The sequence below is a fragment of the Euphorbia lathyris genome, chromosome 8 (genome assembly GCF_963576675.1).
Source record: "Euphorbia lathyris chromosome 8, ddEupLath1.1, whole genome shotgun sequence".
NCBI lineage: Eukaryota > Viridiplantae > Streptophyta > Magnoliopsida > Malpighiales > Euphorbiaceae > Euphorbia > Euphorbia lathyris.
In genome coordinates this window covers 73,050,413-73,067,768 of record NC_088917.1, presented here as the reverse complement: position 1 = coordinate 73,067,768, position 17,356 = coordinate 73,050,413, and the positions used below count along the sequence as shown (strand labels likewise).

Genomic DNA, 17,356 nt, shown 5'->3' with positions numbered 1-17,356 from the left:
GCACCATGGGTTACTTCTCCTATTACGGGATTTATTGTTGTTTCCTTCTGTTCCGACGACCTAGCTTTTTTCGTTCAAGTATATCGATATCTCATTTTTCTCTGTTTTATCTTTTTCTAGTATGCCTCCTAAAAAGAAATCATCTTTCAATGACCCCTCAACTAGCAAGCCTAAGAAAGTCCCTGTCCCAAAACCTAAGAATTTTCAACAAGTCTCCTTTATGGACGAGTTCTCTTTGACCCAATTAACATCTAAACACCTCGAGTTTGGGAGGCTAGTGGATTATGATAAACGTTTATGCAAAGGAAAGGGGACAAGGGACAAAGTCGTTTGATACTTTAGAGGCTCGAAGACCTAACGCCAAATAAAACAAATACACCTAAGAACACGCTTACTATATGGCAGGGTGCAGCACCTGGCGGCGTTATAGTCTGAGCTTGGCAAAGCCAATTGAAGGCTGACACGTATCCAATGACTCATTAGGACACATTTCTAGAATGACAAAGATTACCCTTGGCATACTAGAGAAGGTATATGATCCATATGAGTTATGTAAATAGACAATTGTCAATACTTTGATTATCTTCAACTTTCTTTCCACTCTTGTTAACTTAACCATAAGAGTATGTTTGCTAGACATCGGCCCCTCTCCGACCTGCATTATTCTTATCTCATGTGAAGGAAGAAAGTTTTAAAAAATCATTAAGGTAGCACGACATCAAATTTAATCACTTGAAAATTATAGGGTTAATTTAAAAAAAATCATGTGAATTCACGTTTTTGTAAATCAACATCTCTGGTTTCTTTTACCCCAAAACGAGCTATGTGATTTGCGTCGTTAGCAGAATCAATGCAAACAACTCTGTTAAAAATGCTAACATGTCAGAAGGATATTTTTAAAAAATTGACTTTGAAAAGTCAACTTCTTCTTCATCTCTTCTTTTTTCTTCTTTTGTTTATTTTTTTTAGTTCTCGAATCCAAATGTTCTTGAATTCCAGAATTTTGGAATCCAGACATTTTGGAATTCTTAGATTATAAAAGTAAAAAGAAAAAGAAGAAGAAAAAGAGAGCGAAAAAGTAAAAAAGTAAAAAAAAATAAAACTGAAATTATACCTAATTTAATAGAGTTAAGACATTTGTCTTGATTCTGCAGTGCAAACCACGTAGTTTGTTTTTGTAACAAAAAAACAAATATACCAATCTATGAAAACGTGAAACTACATAGTTTTTTTAAAATTAACCCAAAATTATATATTTCATTCCTCGGATATATATTGAAAAACTTTTAAAATAAGTTTGGGATATTAGGAGTTTGAAAATTAGAGTAATTTGGTGTTAATATGGAAAAATGGCTAATTACTAATATAGTCCATTTGAGAGGTTCATTAACATATTTAACACAATTTCTTTTCATCTTATAGATCTAAACACTTTCATCCATTTTGGTAAAAATACCCTTATTTCAATTCACATTTTTCCCCAGACTCTCAAACGTCTTCTTCGCCCTCTTTTCGTTTCATCTTCTCTCTTTCACCCCCTTCTCCATCTCCTTCGTTCTTCATTTTACATACACATTATTTAAGTACACAATTGATTAGTTGAATGCTTTCTCACTAAACCCTTTTATTTCCAATTTCCTCAATTTTTATCACATCGATAGTTGCTCCTGTCGCAAATGCGACAAGAGCAACTATCGATGTGACAAAAATTGGGAAAATCGGAAATGACGAGTCTAACAAGAAAACATTTAACTAACCAACTACCTACTTGAATAATGTGTATGTAAAATTAGGGGTGAGCAAAACCGAACCTAAAAACCGAACCAAATTGTAATTCGGATCGGTTCGGTTTTTATTTTTATGCAACTTCGATTTTCGGTTTGGCTCGGTTCGGTTTGGGTATAAACCGAAAAACCGAATTAAATTATTATTTGGTTATCAAATAATCTAGTACACTACAAATCAAACTATTATAATTATTTGGTTACTAATATACTGTCCAACTCCCTATAAATGCAATCAAACTATTATTATATTATTTAATTATTAAAAAAAATTAAAACATTTTAAGTTTATAGAGAAAGTCGAAAAGGGAACACAACTCACATATATATATCGAGCACCAACTTATTCCATTCATTATTATGAGATTTTTATTTTAAATGAATTCATTTATAATTATAGAAGAAAAGTTCCAGGAACAAGTTCCAGGAAACATTATTTGATTTTTTTTTTTATGATTTATAAACAAAGTAAAATACAGGGAAATATGTAAAACATTTAAATTAAAAAAAAAGTTCCAGAACCAATATTTAGTTAATTATTTCTAATTTTGTTTGGAATAGAACCAAACCGAATCAAACCGAAATAGTTTGGTTCGGTTTGAACCGAACCGAATTATAGTTCGGTTTGGTTTACAAAAATTGTAGTTGTTTGGTTCGGTTTTGTTTGGTGCGGTTCGGTTTTTGAACTGAACCGGACCATGTTCACCCCTATATAAAATGAAGAAATAATATTTACATAATGTATGAATATGCTTAGATCTTGAATTGAATTATTGAATTTTGTTGTAAGAATTTGAAAGAAATAAAAAGGCGAAAATGATTGGGGGGAGTTTAGAGTATTTTTGTCTAGAATGGATGAAAGTATCCAATGTGATAAAATGAAAAAAAAAAGTTGCTAGATTAGTAATTATTCCTGGAATATAAAGATTTTAAAATAATTTAACCAATTTGATAACTTCCTAATCTTTCCCGCGCTTTCTCAAGTACTGACTGACACAACAACAGTACTGTATCATTTCCACAAAACCCCATTGAAAATGGCTGATCCATGGGAAGAAGCCTTGGACCTTGACGATTCAGACCTACCTTCTCTCCGTCCTTCCAAACGCCACCACCAACCCGCCACCACTTCCGCGGCTGTCTTTGCTTCTCAGCCATTTATCCGACGCTGTTCTCTCCCTCAATCCTCCCAAAACTCCCAAAATATTCTCTCCCAAAACCCCGAAAATCTTCTCTCTCAATCCCACTCCGAGCCCACTGTTTCTCCTCGGCTCATCCCTGGGCCTGCCGGTACCGTTCAAGCCGCCATGCTCCGTCGTCGGAAGAATCCGAATGATGGAATTGTCCGGGATGATTTTGAACAAGAGCTGATCCCTACCCAGGAATACATTCGGAGGGCTGTGGAGGATGGAATTGAAGACGATGATGATTTCGCCTGTGCTCCCTGGATTAGCGCTGTGGACTTTATTCGCCACCGAGGTAATTCATCTTTTTTGTTTTATTGGGTATTTTCGGTTGTTGAATTTTAGTTTTAACTACTACAATATGCGATTTATCTGTTCTTCTGGGGTAAGGATAGGTCTGGTTGATGAAGATGGTGCGATTGGAGTTCCTTTGAGTGCGATAAAGAGTGGTTTCAACATGGATAAGGTAGCTCAGGTACGATTGATTATGAATTATTGTATTTAGATTAATTTCAAAGACAAACTATAAGATTTTGTGTTTTCCAATCACAGAATAAGAATTCAAATTGATTTGTATTAGGGTTTCCTAAAGTCAATATGTGTAACATCTGATAGTTCCTAATTGCACAAATTTGAGTAATATACGGTAACTCTTTCTTTCTTTTTGCATCACTTGAAGGGATATTAATTATAGCTTGAATAATGTTTTTCCATTTAATGGTGAATAGGTGGTTGCTGTTGTAAAATCTTGCACCCCAAATGGCCTAGGGGGTTTGATGGTCACTCTGAAGGTAGGAATTCAAAAAAGTTCCGTAAATGTTAGGTCTGTTTTGTTCAACATTTGTTTTTCAATCCTAATTAAGTAAAACAACAAAAAAGAGCTACAATAAGGAAAACCAAACAGGCACTTTGTTTGGTTCTAGGTGCAACTAAAGGTTTATTTTCTTCTGTTATAGGACCCAACTGGTACTATTGATGCTACCATTCATGGAAGAGTCCTCGCTGAGGAAGAGTTCGGGAAAAACATATCTATCGGAGCTGTGATAATTCTAAAAAAGGTTCGGAGCAATCCGTTTCTTAATGGGAGACTAAATTGTCATGAAATTTATATAGATTGTGTGGTTAAATTTAGTAATGGAAATGTTATCATGTTCTCCAGCATATTGCCACAAAAGTTATAAGCGTTTAAGAAACTTGGGCTGTATAATTGGTTTCTACAATCACGAAGTTGGATTAAGAGATTTCCTAATGATTGATATTTTTCAGGTTTCTATATTTTCCCCTTCGCGCTCTGCACATTATCTCAACATAACTCCTAACAACATGGTCAAGGTAATTCTGATTCTAGTTGTTAGATAAGTTGTATGCAGAACGTTCTGTTAGTATATTACAGAAAATCTCCTGTCCTGTTCTTAAATTATATCCTTAAACTTTTTTACTTTTATTATCATTGAACTCCAAATACTTTTAAAAACTCGATTAATTAGCAACTTGAACTCCTGTTAATTAGTCCTATTCAGGATACCCAATTGGCACCTCTGGGAAATTAGTGTTTCTACTAGAAAAGTTGCTTACGAAATATTAATGAAGAAACTAATTGAAAAGGAAGCAACCATATGAATGAGAGTTATAAAATCAATGGTCTTTTTCTAATGCAAGTCTTGTGGGATTTTCTATTGCTCAGTAAATTTTATTTGGTCAAAGGAATCATAAGACAGTTTTTCCTTTGTTAGTCTTGCTCTTTAGAACCGGATTTGGGAAAGAAATAGCCCAATGTGATGAGGCATGAGTTAACAATCATATACCCCTCCCTCCGTTCCATAGTATGTTTTTTAAGGTTACGGCACAAGAATTAAGAAATGTAATTAATGTTAACTAAAAACTTTGTTACCCTTGTATTAATTGCATCCATTAATTTATTTTTATCTATTCCTAAAATAAAAAGGCAACTTAAATAGGGGTATATTTGGTAAAACATCAATTAATGTACATGGATTGAATCAAAAACGTCAAACATTATCGAACAAAAAAATTTCTCTAGAAAGACAAATATAATGGAACGGAGTGAGTAGTTGATAGTTGATAGTGTATTACTATTCCTTGGAAATTCACGGAGAATGAGTTTCGGTTTCAGCTGTGTGAAAGTACTTCACGTCGGCAAATTCCAAAGCAATTGTACTATTTTTGTTTTAAATGCACTTGACTAACAATTTTAGCGTGGTCCGCTAGATTCATATGCTGTTTTGCTCAAATTTCCTGTTATGCAATTACATGCTTGAACTTATTAGTATTATTGTGGCACTTTGACTGTTAGAGGATTATGAATGGTGAATTTCAGTTACTGATCATATGCTTGTAGAGCTTATGACATATGCACACAACTGATAATGACACAAATCAGTGAAATCTAATAGGACATTTCAAAGCCAGATGATTCGGGGTTGGCTAACAAAGCCAGATGCCATACTTCAAATATAATGAAAGTAATATTTTGCAGGACATCCTACCTCAAATATAATGCAATAATATTTTGCAGGTCTTCAGCAAGGATGTCGGAGTTCCTACGAAACAAAACCATGCTCTGCCTATGATCAAACATGGCGTTCCAGTTAATGGTAGGAGACCACTTCTGTCTTTTTTAATTTATATTTAATTTCCCTGAAATGAGAAGTCCAATTTTATGCGTCATATTAGATGACTTTAAGCATTGGTGTTGCACGGAAACTCTTCTTGTTTAGCGTTTCATGTCCGTTTCCGTTTTCGATTCTTATCCATTTCCATTACCATTTTCTAGCTAATTTTTCTTAGAAATAACGTTTCCAATATCTGTTTCAGTTTCCGTTTCATTTCCCGTTACCGTTTCCGTGCAACATAGGTTGCATTGTTTGAACAAAAGTGTAGGATATGTTGTTAAATGCTCTTTATAGTTGCAGGACACAACGAAGAATCACGAATACCGCACAAGACAGCATCCTTGTCCCAAGGAATGACTGAAGCAATAATGAACAGTTTCGTACAAAACGAAGATATGAATGAGAGTTCAAATGATGACGAACAGGCGGAAATGTCCAAGACAACGATCAGCTGCCACGGCGACGGAAAGAAGAAAAACCAGAATGCTGCTTCTGGCAAAGAGCAACTAATGGCACCTCAGGATGCAGATAATGAACCAGAAGAAATTGATATGGAAAATGGGAACCCGAAAGATAAACATAGAAATGCAGAAGATATGGCATGTGAGCAGCGAAACAACCGAAACCCTTCATCTCAGGCGGCGAGGGCAAGCAGCAATATGTTCGGAGGTGGTCAAAGTGGAAGTCGTGAAGTTCACTTAAACAATGGACTTAACAACCAAGAAAGTGGGAATGGTAATGGAAGTGAGGGGAAGCAACCAACAAATTCAAGTGTTTCAGTGCCAGAGTGGACAGATGAACAACTAGATGAACTTTTTGCATTTGAATAAACTTGTATGTTAATTTTGGTCTATTTTTGGTACATATTTAGGGGATGGAATCATTTTGAAGTAGCAAGAACTTTTACTTGTAGGTATAGCTAATACAATACAAGCACTTGAGGCAGACTTGATTCCATTTTGTAGAAAATATGATTAACATGTTATACAACTTCCAAGCAATGTTAAAGAGCGTCTGGACCGTTTAAGCACTCAAAATCAGTATATGTTATAAATATACATGTTTTTTTATATTAACATTATTTTATATGATTAGTTTTATATAGTAATAATACATATTTTAATTTTATTTATATAATAATTTATTTATTAACAAATAAAAAATGCAAAAATATAAATAAGATTAATTACAAGTACAGATGACTTGTGGTTATATGGATTTGCAGATAGGTATTTGTGTTATTTTTCAAATTTGACGATCTCAGAATGAAAAATTTCAAGTTATTTATCACATTTACTATGAAACCATATTTTTAATTTTTCAAAATTATCATTTTTTTAGTTTTCTTTCTTTAAAGATTAATTTTCTCTCTAATAAAAAAACATCTAAATGACTTCAAACTTAAAAAGTTGAAGAATAAAAGTTGCTTAAAATTAACTGTTGAAAATTTTCATTTCGAGATTGTTATCGACTAATTCTGATAAAATGAACCCAAATACAAAATTTCACAAATCATGGAGTAGCGTTTGCAAAATTTTGCAAACTATATGGCTGCTTTTGCAAAAGAAATACTACAAGTACATATCTGCAAATAGGCGATTTACCCACATAAATATGTTTAATCTCTGATTTGCAGACCGTATCAGTAGGATGTTTTTTAGAATCTTGCTTCCAAGTGCATTTTGATTATGTGCTCTAGCATTTTGAGTGCAACTAGAGAAAAATGATTTATATTATATTTTGATTTAAGAAATTGACAGAGTTACTACAAGATCGTATTGATGCCTAAACGCTTTTCAAGCCAAAAAAAATCTTACTTTCATTCATCATAAGGATATATTTGAAAGATTTGGATTTGGTTTTTTAAATTTTGATTTGGGAATTTTAAGTTTCTAAATATTAACTGAGTAGGAATATTTGTTAATATTAGTCATTTTCCCTTGCCGGTGTACTTTTTAGTAACTAAACATTTCTCTCTCGTTGGCAGAAAGCTCGCCTAAAGGATGTTGTTCCTTCTCAGACTGATACTTCGATAGTCAAGTGGTCTGGGGAATCAAAACATTCATGTTCCTTAAAACAACCAAGTCCAAGCTTCATTTGAAGTCATGCAAATTGCAACATTGTAATAACAACCAACACAAAACATGCATTGTCTAACATCTAATCTCAAAACGAACAGCCGTAAAAGTGACTAAAGAGTATCATCCAATATTCTTAGCGCCGTAACATAGAACTACTACTAATTTGAATTATCAACTCGAGATGATGCCTACGTACTTCCCTCTTTTATTTTCTACCACGTGAAGTTGGGGTAAAGATGCAATTCTAAGCTATGTAACAATATACACGATGAATTAATGCCGAAACCACCTCAAAACTAGAATTAAGCCTTGAAGTAAGATATTAAAATAAACAAAATTGTGCATATAGTTACACAGCAATAATTAAACTTGTCCAGTTCAGCTAATTTGATATCGAAAAGAAGAAAAAGAACTCTTCAGACCTTTATACCTTTCACGAAGAATACTCCCATTTTTACCCGCAAAGTCCCGTTCATTGGATTCTGAGATGATTCAGCCACAGAGAAATCGACTAGGCTTTTTGGGGAGAAGATTTGGCAATTTGTGGAATTGGCACTCTTTCACTTCAATCATCTAAGGAAACACCTTCCGCAATCTTTCCGCAGAAAGAGCTGCTCTTCTGTTATTTGGCTCAAGTATGAGGGCATATTGGAAATCTGCATGCCAACAAGTATTATTGGTCATATAACTTGAAGCAATTACATTACATATGACTAAATAGATGCACCAATGGGATAATAAAACAACGGGATAAAATCTTTGTTTTTTTTTTCGATTTTCTCCGCATGGATGAATATGGAAAGGAAGGACATTATTAGCAATTTAGCATTTACAATACATACAGAATTCTCCCGTACATTATTTTTATCAATTTGCACAAATTAGTACGTTTAATTAACAAATTTACAGCTACCTATTATTCAACTGAAACACTTCGGAAAAGTTCCCCCATAAGGACAGATAAAATTAGAAAAAGAAAAGGAGAGAAATATTGCATGTGATTGAGCGTAAATACATTTTTCACAATCTAAACAGCTAATCTCTTAATTAAGATCAAGAACAGCTAGTCTAAGCATTCTCCAATTTTCCATTTAGCAAGTACCAGAAACAGAAAAAAGACAAATATATGAAATAAGGGTATCTTTACAAGCTCAAAATACACAGCTCACAATACTAAGAGGCAGCAACTCACCTTCGATTGCCTCCTTATAATAGCCAAGCATCTCTCTTGCTGTGCCCCTACGTAAATAGGCCTTTACATTCTGGAACAAAGTGAAAGCAACAAATGATGATAGAATTCCAGAGAAAGAACTGAATGTAGCAGTAACAGCAAGGGAAATAAACATAAAGTAGCAGCCGCTATTTTGCTAATAGCCATAATTTGAATTCATATTACTTCAAAAAAAATGAGTGTTATGATGATCATGAAAAATTTCAAGAATGTTATAACAAAGTGAAGTAAGAACCATTATGGCCAAGTGATATATTTACCAGCTATATGGGGAAAAAGCCATCACAATGCTCGTTCACAGTTTTCATAGTAAAAGAAGATATGAATAAATGATGATCAGGTAAAAAATCAGAAAGCTTATAACAAGTGAAGGCAAGAACCATCATGGTCAAGTGACATTGTTAACAGCTAAAAACAGGACGAATCATGAATTGTTTTAGTTCATAGTTTTCATAACAAAAACAAATTAATATATTTTCATAGTTCTCATAAAAACATTAATAGATGATGATCAAGTAAAATTCCAGAAAGGTAATAACAAGTGGAAAGCAAGAACCATTATGATCAAGTGACACTGTTAACAGCTAATAGAAAATAAGACATCAGCTAATGCATAAGAATACCAAACTGTTATTCCAATTACAAATTACCTTCTTATCAAGGCTTATAGCTTTTGCACAATCGGCTTCAGCTTGAAGAAAACTGCAATTCCGAAAAGCAAAACATTAAGCATCTATAAAATTTATTAGTTGATGTGGCAATCTTCTTGCAGCAAGTGTTACCTCCCAAACTCAAGATATGCTGCAGCCCTGTTACTGTAATATGTTGCATTGTTTCCATTAAGTTTGATAGCTTCAGTATACTGACTAATAGCCTTCTGCCACTGTGAATTTTTGAACGCTTGGTTACCCTGGAAAATTACTCATTAGAAACAATTACACAACCATGAAAATTCAGCATATTTCACTACATGTTGTATATAGATAGTTTACCTTTTCTTTAGCAATCTCAGCAGATCTTTCCCGGGTGTCAGTATTAGATAATGATTTAGGCTTCGAATATAGATCTGCCTGCTCTTGTAGTGAAGCATACATGCTTTGCATTGTATCCAGCAAAAATCGATCCCCACCATGTCTGGCTATGAAGGAGACTGAAACAGGACACTTATCATAAAGTCCAAGCGGGATTGTGACCTGAAGCAACAAAAGATATGAATGGAAGATTGAACACACATAATTTAATGATTATGTTCAAGATATAGGAAAAAATTGTTCTTTTCTCAAATGGAGAGAATGTGATAAAGAGGGTAGGCACCTGACAGCAACCTGATAGGGTTGCAATACTTAATAAGCTAAATAAACTGATCTGGTAATCCTCTGATAATAACTCCTTCGCACCCAATTTTGGAGGAAGACAAGCAGTTGTAGGGATCACCAAAATTCCATCATCCTGAACCAAAATAGCAACAATAATTATTCATGTTTATATTAAACAAGCATAATCATAGTGCCAGCTCTGCATAATCCTTTTGAATCAAAGTAGCGACAAGCCGACGTTATCCAAGTTTTTTTCTTATTAGGAAGAAAGGTGGCTAGCTTGGCTTAAGGCAGCCTGTGAGACTCAAATTTATTCGATTTCAGTAACCGATCCAATCAGTACGACAAGAGCAAGATGCACAATGCAACATAAGGAGTTTCCAATGCAAGAGACTTCCCAATAAAGAATACATGCTTTACTATATGATTGTGTAGCCCCTTTTCTTTTTTTCACAATTGAAACTGACTAATTGGTTTGAGATTGGTATGTAGCCCCTCTCCCAATTAAAGTTTGTTGTGCATATTAGGGCTTGAACTCTAAATCTCTAGTTAAGTGATGATTATATTATGATATATATTATTTAGTTAAGAAGACTTAAAACAAACTTACAATAATTGATCAGAATCACTTCAATCCCGAGAGCCTTTTTTTTTAGTGTTTTTGTGTTGCTAGTTCTGCAAACCCTTTTCATTTCTTCCCTTCTCCCATTGTCTTTCTAATTTCAACATAAAAAGACCTAACACTTCTTGAGACCCTAAATACTCACTTTTGTCTGTATGCATGCATTTGAAGCTAAATTAACCAACTTTAAATGTGTGATATTATTGGGGGGGAGAGAGATTGTTTCTAAATATATCATGTGATGACAGATTGATAATCTATAGCCAAAAACAACATCAGCAGATGAGAGCTACTACTATGCATTACCTTCAAAAGTGAATTGATTGCAGCACGCATCTCATTTCTGATGGATTTATATATGTCAATCTCGCTCTGTTGTATCTCCAGGTTTTCATTTATTTGAGCAGAGATGCTATGATCAAGATTAGGCTTCTCAACATTAACCCATTCAGCATAATTGCATCTGAATTCATATCTGCCAAGATCAACAAGCAAATTATCAAAATATAGCATTCGTCATCTGGTCCATTTTGTATTCCTGTCATGTTGATCCATCATCATCTAAGTCTATGTGAACATATTTTTCATTGCATAACATTTATATCCACAGACATTTTAGTGTTGATCACATGATGCTATGCTCATATGTCAAAAGCTTTCTGATTGCATGACTCTATTTCCATTTTGTGGCAAACACTGTCCTTATTTCTTTATATACCTGAAATTTGATTTCATAAGTTGACTCAAAAAATTCTCCAGGTGAAGTGTGTGTTTTTGTTATATATATGTTTCGTAAAAAAAACACTGCGCCTTAAAAGGTTATCAGCAACACACACACATACACACGGAGAGAGAGAGAGCGATTTCGATATCTCTGGCTCATAATTTCAGGCTACAACAATTAGAAAGCCAACAGTGCCATCAAGTAAAAAAAAAAAACTCGTCAGAGCACTTGCAAGATACAATTACCAATAAAAATTATGAACAACAAAGCTCACCTATGTAGAACCTGCATGATGTTTGCAAGCGATCTCATTGAAGAGGTTCTGACTGCACCATTCATTTTCTTGTCATGTAACTGTTTCAAGCTAGGTACTTTAGAAAGGAAAATATCCTCCAGATTTTCATGCTTCAAAAATTGTCCTGAATAATATGATAAAGCATATTCAGCCAAATTCCATGTTAAAATCTAGAAGTTCATAAATAGCAAAAGATGCCACACACAGGACCAGGACATACTTCCAAATATCTTCTCAGCGGATTTGATTACAACCTGAGAAATCCTATCAACAGGAATCTTTAGCAGTTGAAAACAATCATCAGCAATTATAATTTGCCTTGGGTTACGCTGAACTCCAAATGGCAGTTGCAAGAGCATGTGTCCAACTCGACGCATTACACTTGGATCTTTAGCAAACCATCCTGCAATAATCATTCTAGGGAACTCATCACTATGAAATATTGACGAGGACAGCTGACTAGCATAATTCATCATATACAATTTAAACAACATTTTTTCTAGGAAAATAAGATCTTCAATATGAATAATGATTTACCCTTTAATTCGAGGATAAAATATAATTGTATGCTCCACATTAGTTGATTTATTGGAAGGACGGAAAATAACTTCCCACTCTCAAAAAAGGAAGTAGTTTTCCCTTGTTTTTAGAATATTTTCCATTAACCAACAACTTATTTTCTTATAGAGCTCCAAACATTAGAAAATAAAAGAAAAAAGTACTTTGCGGAAGAATATTTTCCATGAAACAAACGTAGCCTTAGTTTACATGCTTGTTCCTAAACCTACATGTGACCCAACTTAGTGAAAAACAGAAGGGCTACCACAGTTCAGCATTTTCCAAAACATATGTACACAGGAATGGAAAAGTGAATCTCATTGTGTCTAATTCAACCTTAGAATAAAAACCAAGATTTCAAGGTTATAATGGACGCAAACAAGTAAAATTTCTTTTATCTCATCCAAAATATCCCAGCATTTCCAGTCAGAGTCAGTTAATTTGTGAGCATCGATAACAATATCCAATTTAGATGCCATTTTAAAATCGAAAAAACGACGAGGTTGCTTTGGAACCAAATAGATAAACATCAATCTCAACTTCAATGTAAAGCACGTTTTGGGTAGGTGAAGAATTGAAGTGAAGGGAGGGAACTTATTAATTCTGGAATTTGTATCAATGACATGTAGATATTCGAGCATCAGATTCATGGTATAAAATTAAAGCATCAAAAAACCTACCTAAAAATTGTCATTTAAACATGCTCTTTAGGCTTTACAATCTGGTTCAAGAATATTATTATATTGTCACTCTACAGGGCAAAGAATGTACACCAATAGAACTAGCAGCTCAAATGTAAATGCAATATTTAGGCTGTTAATCCAGAAGTAATTCAAAGGAAGTTAGTTCATAAATCCTAAGTAAAATGACAAGATCCACCGAGATATATCAGCAAGAGGTTGATTTTCCAGCAAATTTCAATGAAAAAAAGTGCTAAACCTAGAGCTAAAACAGATGAATCATAAGAGGATAAAGCATATGGTGCAAATTAGAAGCACTCTATTTTTCTTCCAAGGGATAACGTTAAAGAAACTTGTTGAACAATATATTAAATTATAATAGTATAATTATAAGAAGAATTTGCATAGGACAGTCAATGCAGCTATTCCTCTCTTAGCATCAACCAATATCCCAAGAGCCATATATTCTTAATATTCATAAAATAATTGCACATCACAATATGCTAGAAATACAATCTATTATGTATACGTACCAACAGCATCTAGACTTGCTGAAATGGGTAAATTTCCCACTTGAGGGATGATTCCATATGACGGTCGAAACCCTATAATGCCACAAAATGCTGCAGGTAACCTCACACCCCCTATAGTATCAACACCTGCCATAAAATATTTGTATAAATACATATTTCCAAACAGAATGCAAAAGCTAGCTAATTACAGTATACCATTAACATTAACTGATGAAGAGAAACATTCTTAAAGAATCGTTGTTCACAGATTCTGTCAGCTATCTTACTTTTAGTAAATCAATGGCACTAAACAAATGGCATAAAAGATAGCCAACAGACAACAAAATATGCTTCTATAGGAGACAACTCAAATCTAATAAGTATAGTATCTCATATCAAATGCAAAACTTTACTCCAACTATTGATAATTAGTATATCATTTGATTAATAATAGAACCCGTAGGCACCTTGTACTAAAATGTTCTTCTCTTTCCTCCAATCCATATTACTAGAGATATAAAATCTACTCTTCGAACTTGACCTATTAGCTTAACCTTTGGGGTTAAATGCTACTTTAACATGATATCAGAGCCGCCTAGACCAAGAGATTTAGAGTTCAAGAAGCCCATTTATTAATGGGATAAGGTACCAAAATAGGCCTATGGTTTTTGGAGAAGTATCAATTTAGGCTCCACATACAAAATAGTACCAATATAGGCTTAACGTTTAAAAAAGGTATCAATTTAGGCCTCGAGAACGGATTGGACACGTCGTTCCTATTACTCCGTTAAGTTCTGATTTGTCCAGAAAGGTTCATTTGGATAAATTTATCTGCAGGGCACAAGTTCATGGTTCATTCTCTACTAATAACGTTGATTCTACACAAAAATATCATGTAAATTTCATCGCAAATACTCCCTCTGTTCCACAATATTTGTCTTTTAAGCTTAAGGCACAAGAATTAAGAAATGTAATTAATTTTAACTAAAAAGACTTTGTTACCCTAGTATTAATTGCATCCGTTAATTAATTTTTTATCTATTCCCAAAATAAAAAGGCAACTTAATTAGGGGTATATTTGGTAAAAGTCAATTAATGTGCATGGATTGAATCAAAACATCATGTATTATGGAACAAAAAAAAAATCTCTAGAAAGACAAATATTGTGAAATGGATGGAGTAGCATCTATCATTTCTGTAGCTACATTTAAATTACACTGTTGATGTTATTTTAACTATCCATAACAATTGAATTATCCATGAGAAAAGAATATGTCCCATGCAGACAATGAAAACTAAATTTTGCAGCTAGCCCAATACTCATGATTTCAGCTACAATCTAAATATACAGAGGAACAGATTACACTCGCAGTTCAGTTACAACTTTACACACTGGTTACTCTATGCCCAACCATTCCACATTCTAAAAGGAGGAAATACAAGCATGCACAAACGAAATTAGAATAAATTAATAAATAAATAACACTAAACAACCACTTAAAATCCAACTAAATACGCTTCAGTTGCTAAAGCAAAAACATGGATAAAATATATGAGCAGATAGCTGTGCAAGGAAACCAGGGGCAAGAAGGAACTTAAGTTTTAAATTTTAAAAAAACAAAAATTAAGCTCACCTAATGAGAAATCAACAAGATTAGCAGCCACAGCAACCGCAGCACCACTAGAGGATCCACCTGGCACACGTGCAGGCACTGCAGGATTGGTGGGTGTACCATAATGCTTATTTTCTCCATTGATACTGAAAATAAAGCATTCTAAGAAGAACTGACTTCCAGTAAATAAATAAAGACACAAATATTTCCTCATAATTAACAACAATAAATCTATGAAAGCACAGGTTAAAATATATGTTCAAGTCATTTTTTATGATCACAAGAATAGCTGACAATAATTCCTAGAAAGTGATGGAGAAATCAAGTTATGAATCCACAGGTAGGAAACTTGTCTTCCAGAAATTAATGTGTTCATATCCATAATTCGAACTCCAAATTCAGAAAATAAAAAATCAGTATACCTATAGGCCAATTCATCTACAACAGTTTTCCCAATGCAAGTAGCACCTCCCTCAACAAGTGCTGACACCACAGAAGACGTACGAGAAGCTGCATCATGTGTCTTCGCCCAATCTGGATGACCAAATCCAGTCACATAACCTTCAATGTCAAATCTGATAGCCACAATACAACCACTTTAGACAGTGAACAAAAAGAATCACAAATTGCTAGTGGCAAAACAAAATTACAAGGCCATAGCAGCAGGTGAACCATATCTTTACTTTTTAAAATGATTCAACTTTTTAACAAGTTCCATTCCCTCTAGATTCTATATTTTGATCCAACACCAAACTACCCTGTAGTTCAGTTTCACATAACTATAATTAAGAACCAATCATTTAAACAATTAAAAAAAAAAGCTAACTACTACTTACAAAAATGCATTATTTCAACTAACTCTTCAGTTTATTCTCTTCTTCTATATTTATCAACGAACTGCTACTTACAAAAATGCATTATTTCAACCAAAAATGCATTTTTTTTCTTTCTTTTTTCTGTTCTGTTCCTTTTCCAAATTTCACCAAAAAAAAAAAAAAAAAAAATCAACCAATTTGGCCCAACTTAAGCTAGGTTGTGCTTCTAGGTTTTTTTTTTCTTATTTTTTTTTTTTTAAAAGGAACAAATCTCCTTTCTCCAATTCCCACGTTAACAAAAGACAGTGGCATCAAAATAAATCGTCCAAGACTACCATGGACCCATTTAACACTTCCCCGGGCTTTCTCTTCAGTAACACAAACCAATACGTCAAAGTCTCAGTCTAAAATCACAATTCAAGCTGAACATACAAGAAAAAAATAAAAACACCACAAACTTAACCCAAGCATATTTATCAACAAAGAGTTTACAATAAGTATATATATATATGTATGAGGTGCAACAATGAATTACATGTCGGAGACGGCAAAGGTGAGACCGGTGAGAGGATGAGGAGCTTTCGGGGGAGCTGGCTGAGGCGGAGGCAAGAGCTGAAGCTTAGCAACAAAAGCGCCAAAATCTTCTCTTACCGCTTTCTTCAACCTTTTGGTAATTATGAGAATCCCAGCCAGACCCAATCCTAATAGCACCCATAAATTGGCAGGATTAGAAGACATGTTTATTCCTCAAAATCTCTCAGTACTGGTCTAAAACCAGTACCAAAACCCTAGAATCTAAGTTCTAGAGATACAAATGATGATGTAGATAACGAAGAAGAGAGTTGGGCGTATTGGCAGATTTCAACAGGCACGGAATTTTTTTAAGAGGATGTTTCACTTTCGGTTATTTGATTTTTGTCCTTTGTATTTATAAAATTCTTATTTTAACCCCAAAATAAAAGAATTTTTAGATTTATACATTTATACATTTATTCATTTTTATATCGTACTAGAAAGATATCTCTGTTTCGCTTTCGGACAAAAAAAACTTTTAATTTTTATTAAATTGATTTGTATTTTAACCACGTGATTGGTGGTAGTTTGGTCATTTTTCTAGTTACAATAGATATATAATAACTAAAAATATAAAGATTTTCTCCACTAAACGCCTAATTAACCAAATCAACATCCGAACTTAAAAACCTGACAGTCCAAAAATTAAAAGCAGCCAACTCAAAAATAAAATTATATAAATAATTTTGTTCTTGGTTGAAGGATTAGGCTGATTTGAGAAAAAATTTGAAGTAG

The 17,356-nt window shown here is 33.7% G+C and overlaps 2 protein-coding genes across 2 annotated transcripts; one reads left to right on the top strand and one right to left on the bottom strand.

Moving 5' to 3' along the window:
- Positions 1 to 2,821: 2,821 nt before the first annotated feature.
- LOC136204001 (uncharacterized) lies at positions 2,822 to 6,539 on the top strand. Its single transcript, XM_065995205.1, has 7 exons — positions 2,822 to 3,263; positions 3,364 to 3,443; positions 3,697 to 3,759; positions 3,925 to 4,026; positions 4,235 to 4,300; positions 5,505 to 5,583; positions 5,902 to 6,539. Exons 1-7 carry the CDS (start codon positions 2,822 to 2,824, stop codon positions 6,429 to 6,431), a joined length of 1,362 nt encoding a protein of 453 aa, XP_065851277.1. The 3' UTR covers positions 6,432 to 6,539.
- A 1,416-nt stretch (positions 6,540 to 7,955) lies between these two features.
- Positions 7,956 to 16,915, bottom strand: LOC136202902 (outer envelope protein 64, chloroplastic). The gene is made up of 13 exons (XM_065993883.1): positions 16,584 to 16,915; positions 15,656 to 15,808; positions 15,255 to 15,379; positions 13,642 to 13,767; positions 12,091 to 12,273; positions 11,850 to 11,994; positions 11,158 to 11,326; positions 10,228 to 10,362; positions 9,906 to 10,106; positions 9,696 to 9,823; positions 9,564 to 9,615; positions 8,875 to 8,944; positions 7,956 to 8,338 (listed from the first exon to the last, which is right to left on the bottom strand). The coding sequence occupies exons 1-13, from the start codon at positions 16,784 to 16,786 to the stop codon at positions 8,256 to 8,258; spliced, it is 1,773 nt and encodes a 590-aa protein (XP_065849955.1). The 5' UTR covers positions 16,787 to 16,915; the 3' UTR covers positions 7,956 to 8,255.
- Positions 16,916 to 17,356: the final 441 nt, after the last annotated feature.

Excerpts from the sequence above, each read along its gene's own strand:
- LOC136202902 (XM_065993883.1), bottom strand. The coding sequence starts at position 16,786 with ATGTCTTCTAATCCTGCCAATTTATGGGTGCTATTAGGATTGGGTCTG. Across the intron at positions 15,809-16,583 it reads ACCTTTGCCGTCTCCGACAT|ATTTGACATTGAAGGTTATG; the intron begins GTAATTCATTGT and ends TGTGGCTATCAG. Across the intron at positions 9,616-9,695 it reads GCATATCTTGAGTTTGGGAG|TTTTCTTCAAGCTGAAGCCG; the intron begins GTAACACTTGCT and ends TCGGAATTGCAG.
- LOC136204001 (XM_065995205.1), top strand. The coding sequence starts at position 2,822 with ATGGCTGATCCATGGGAAGAAGCCTTGGACCTTGACGATTCAGACCTA. Across the intron at positions 3,444-3,696 it reads ACATGGATAAGGTAGCTCAG|GTGGTTGCTGTTGTAAAATC; the intron begins GTACGATTGATT and ends AATGGTGAATAG. Across the intron at positions 3,760-3,924 it reads GTTTGATGGTCACTCTGAAG|GACCCAACTGGTACTATTGA; the intron begins GTAGGAATTCAA and ends CTTCTGTTATAG.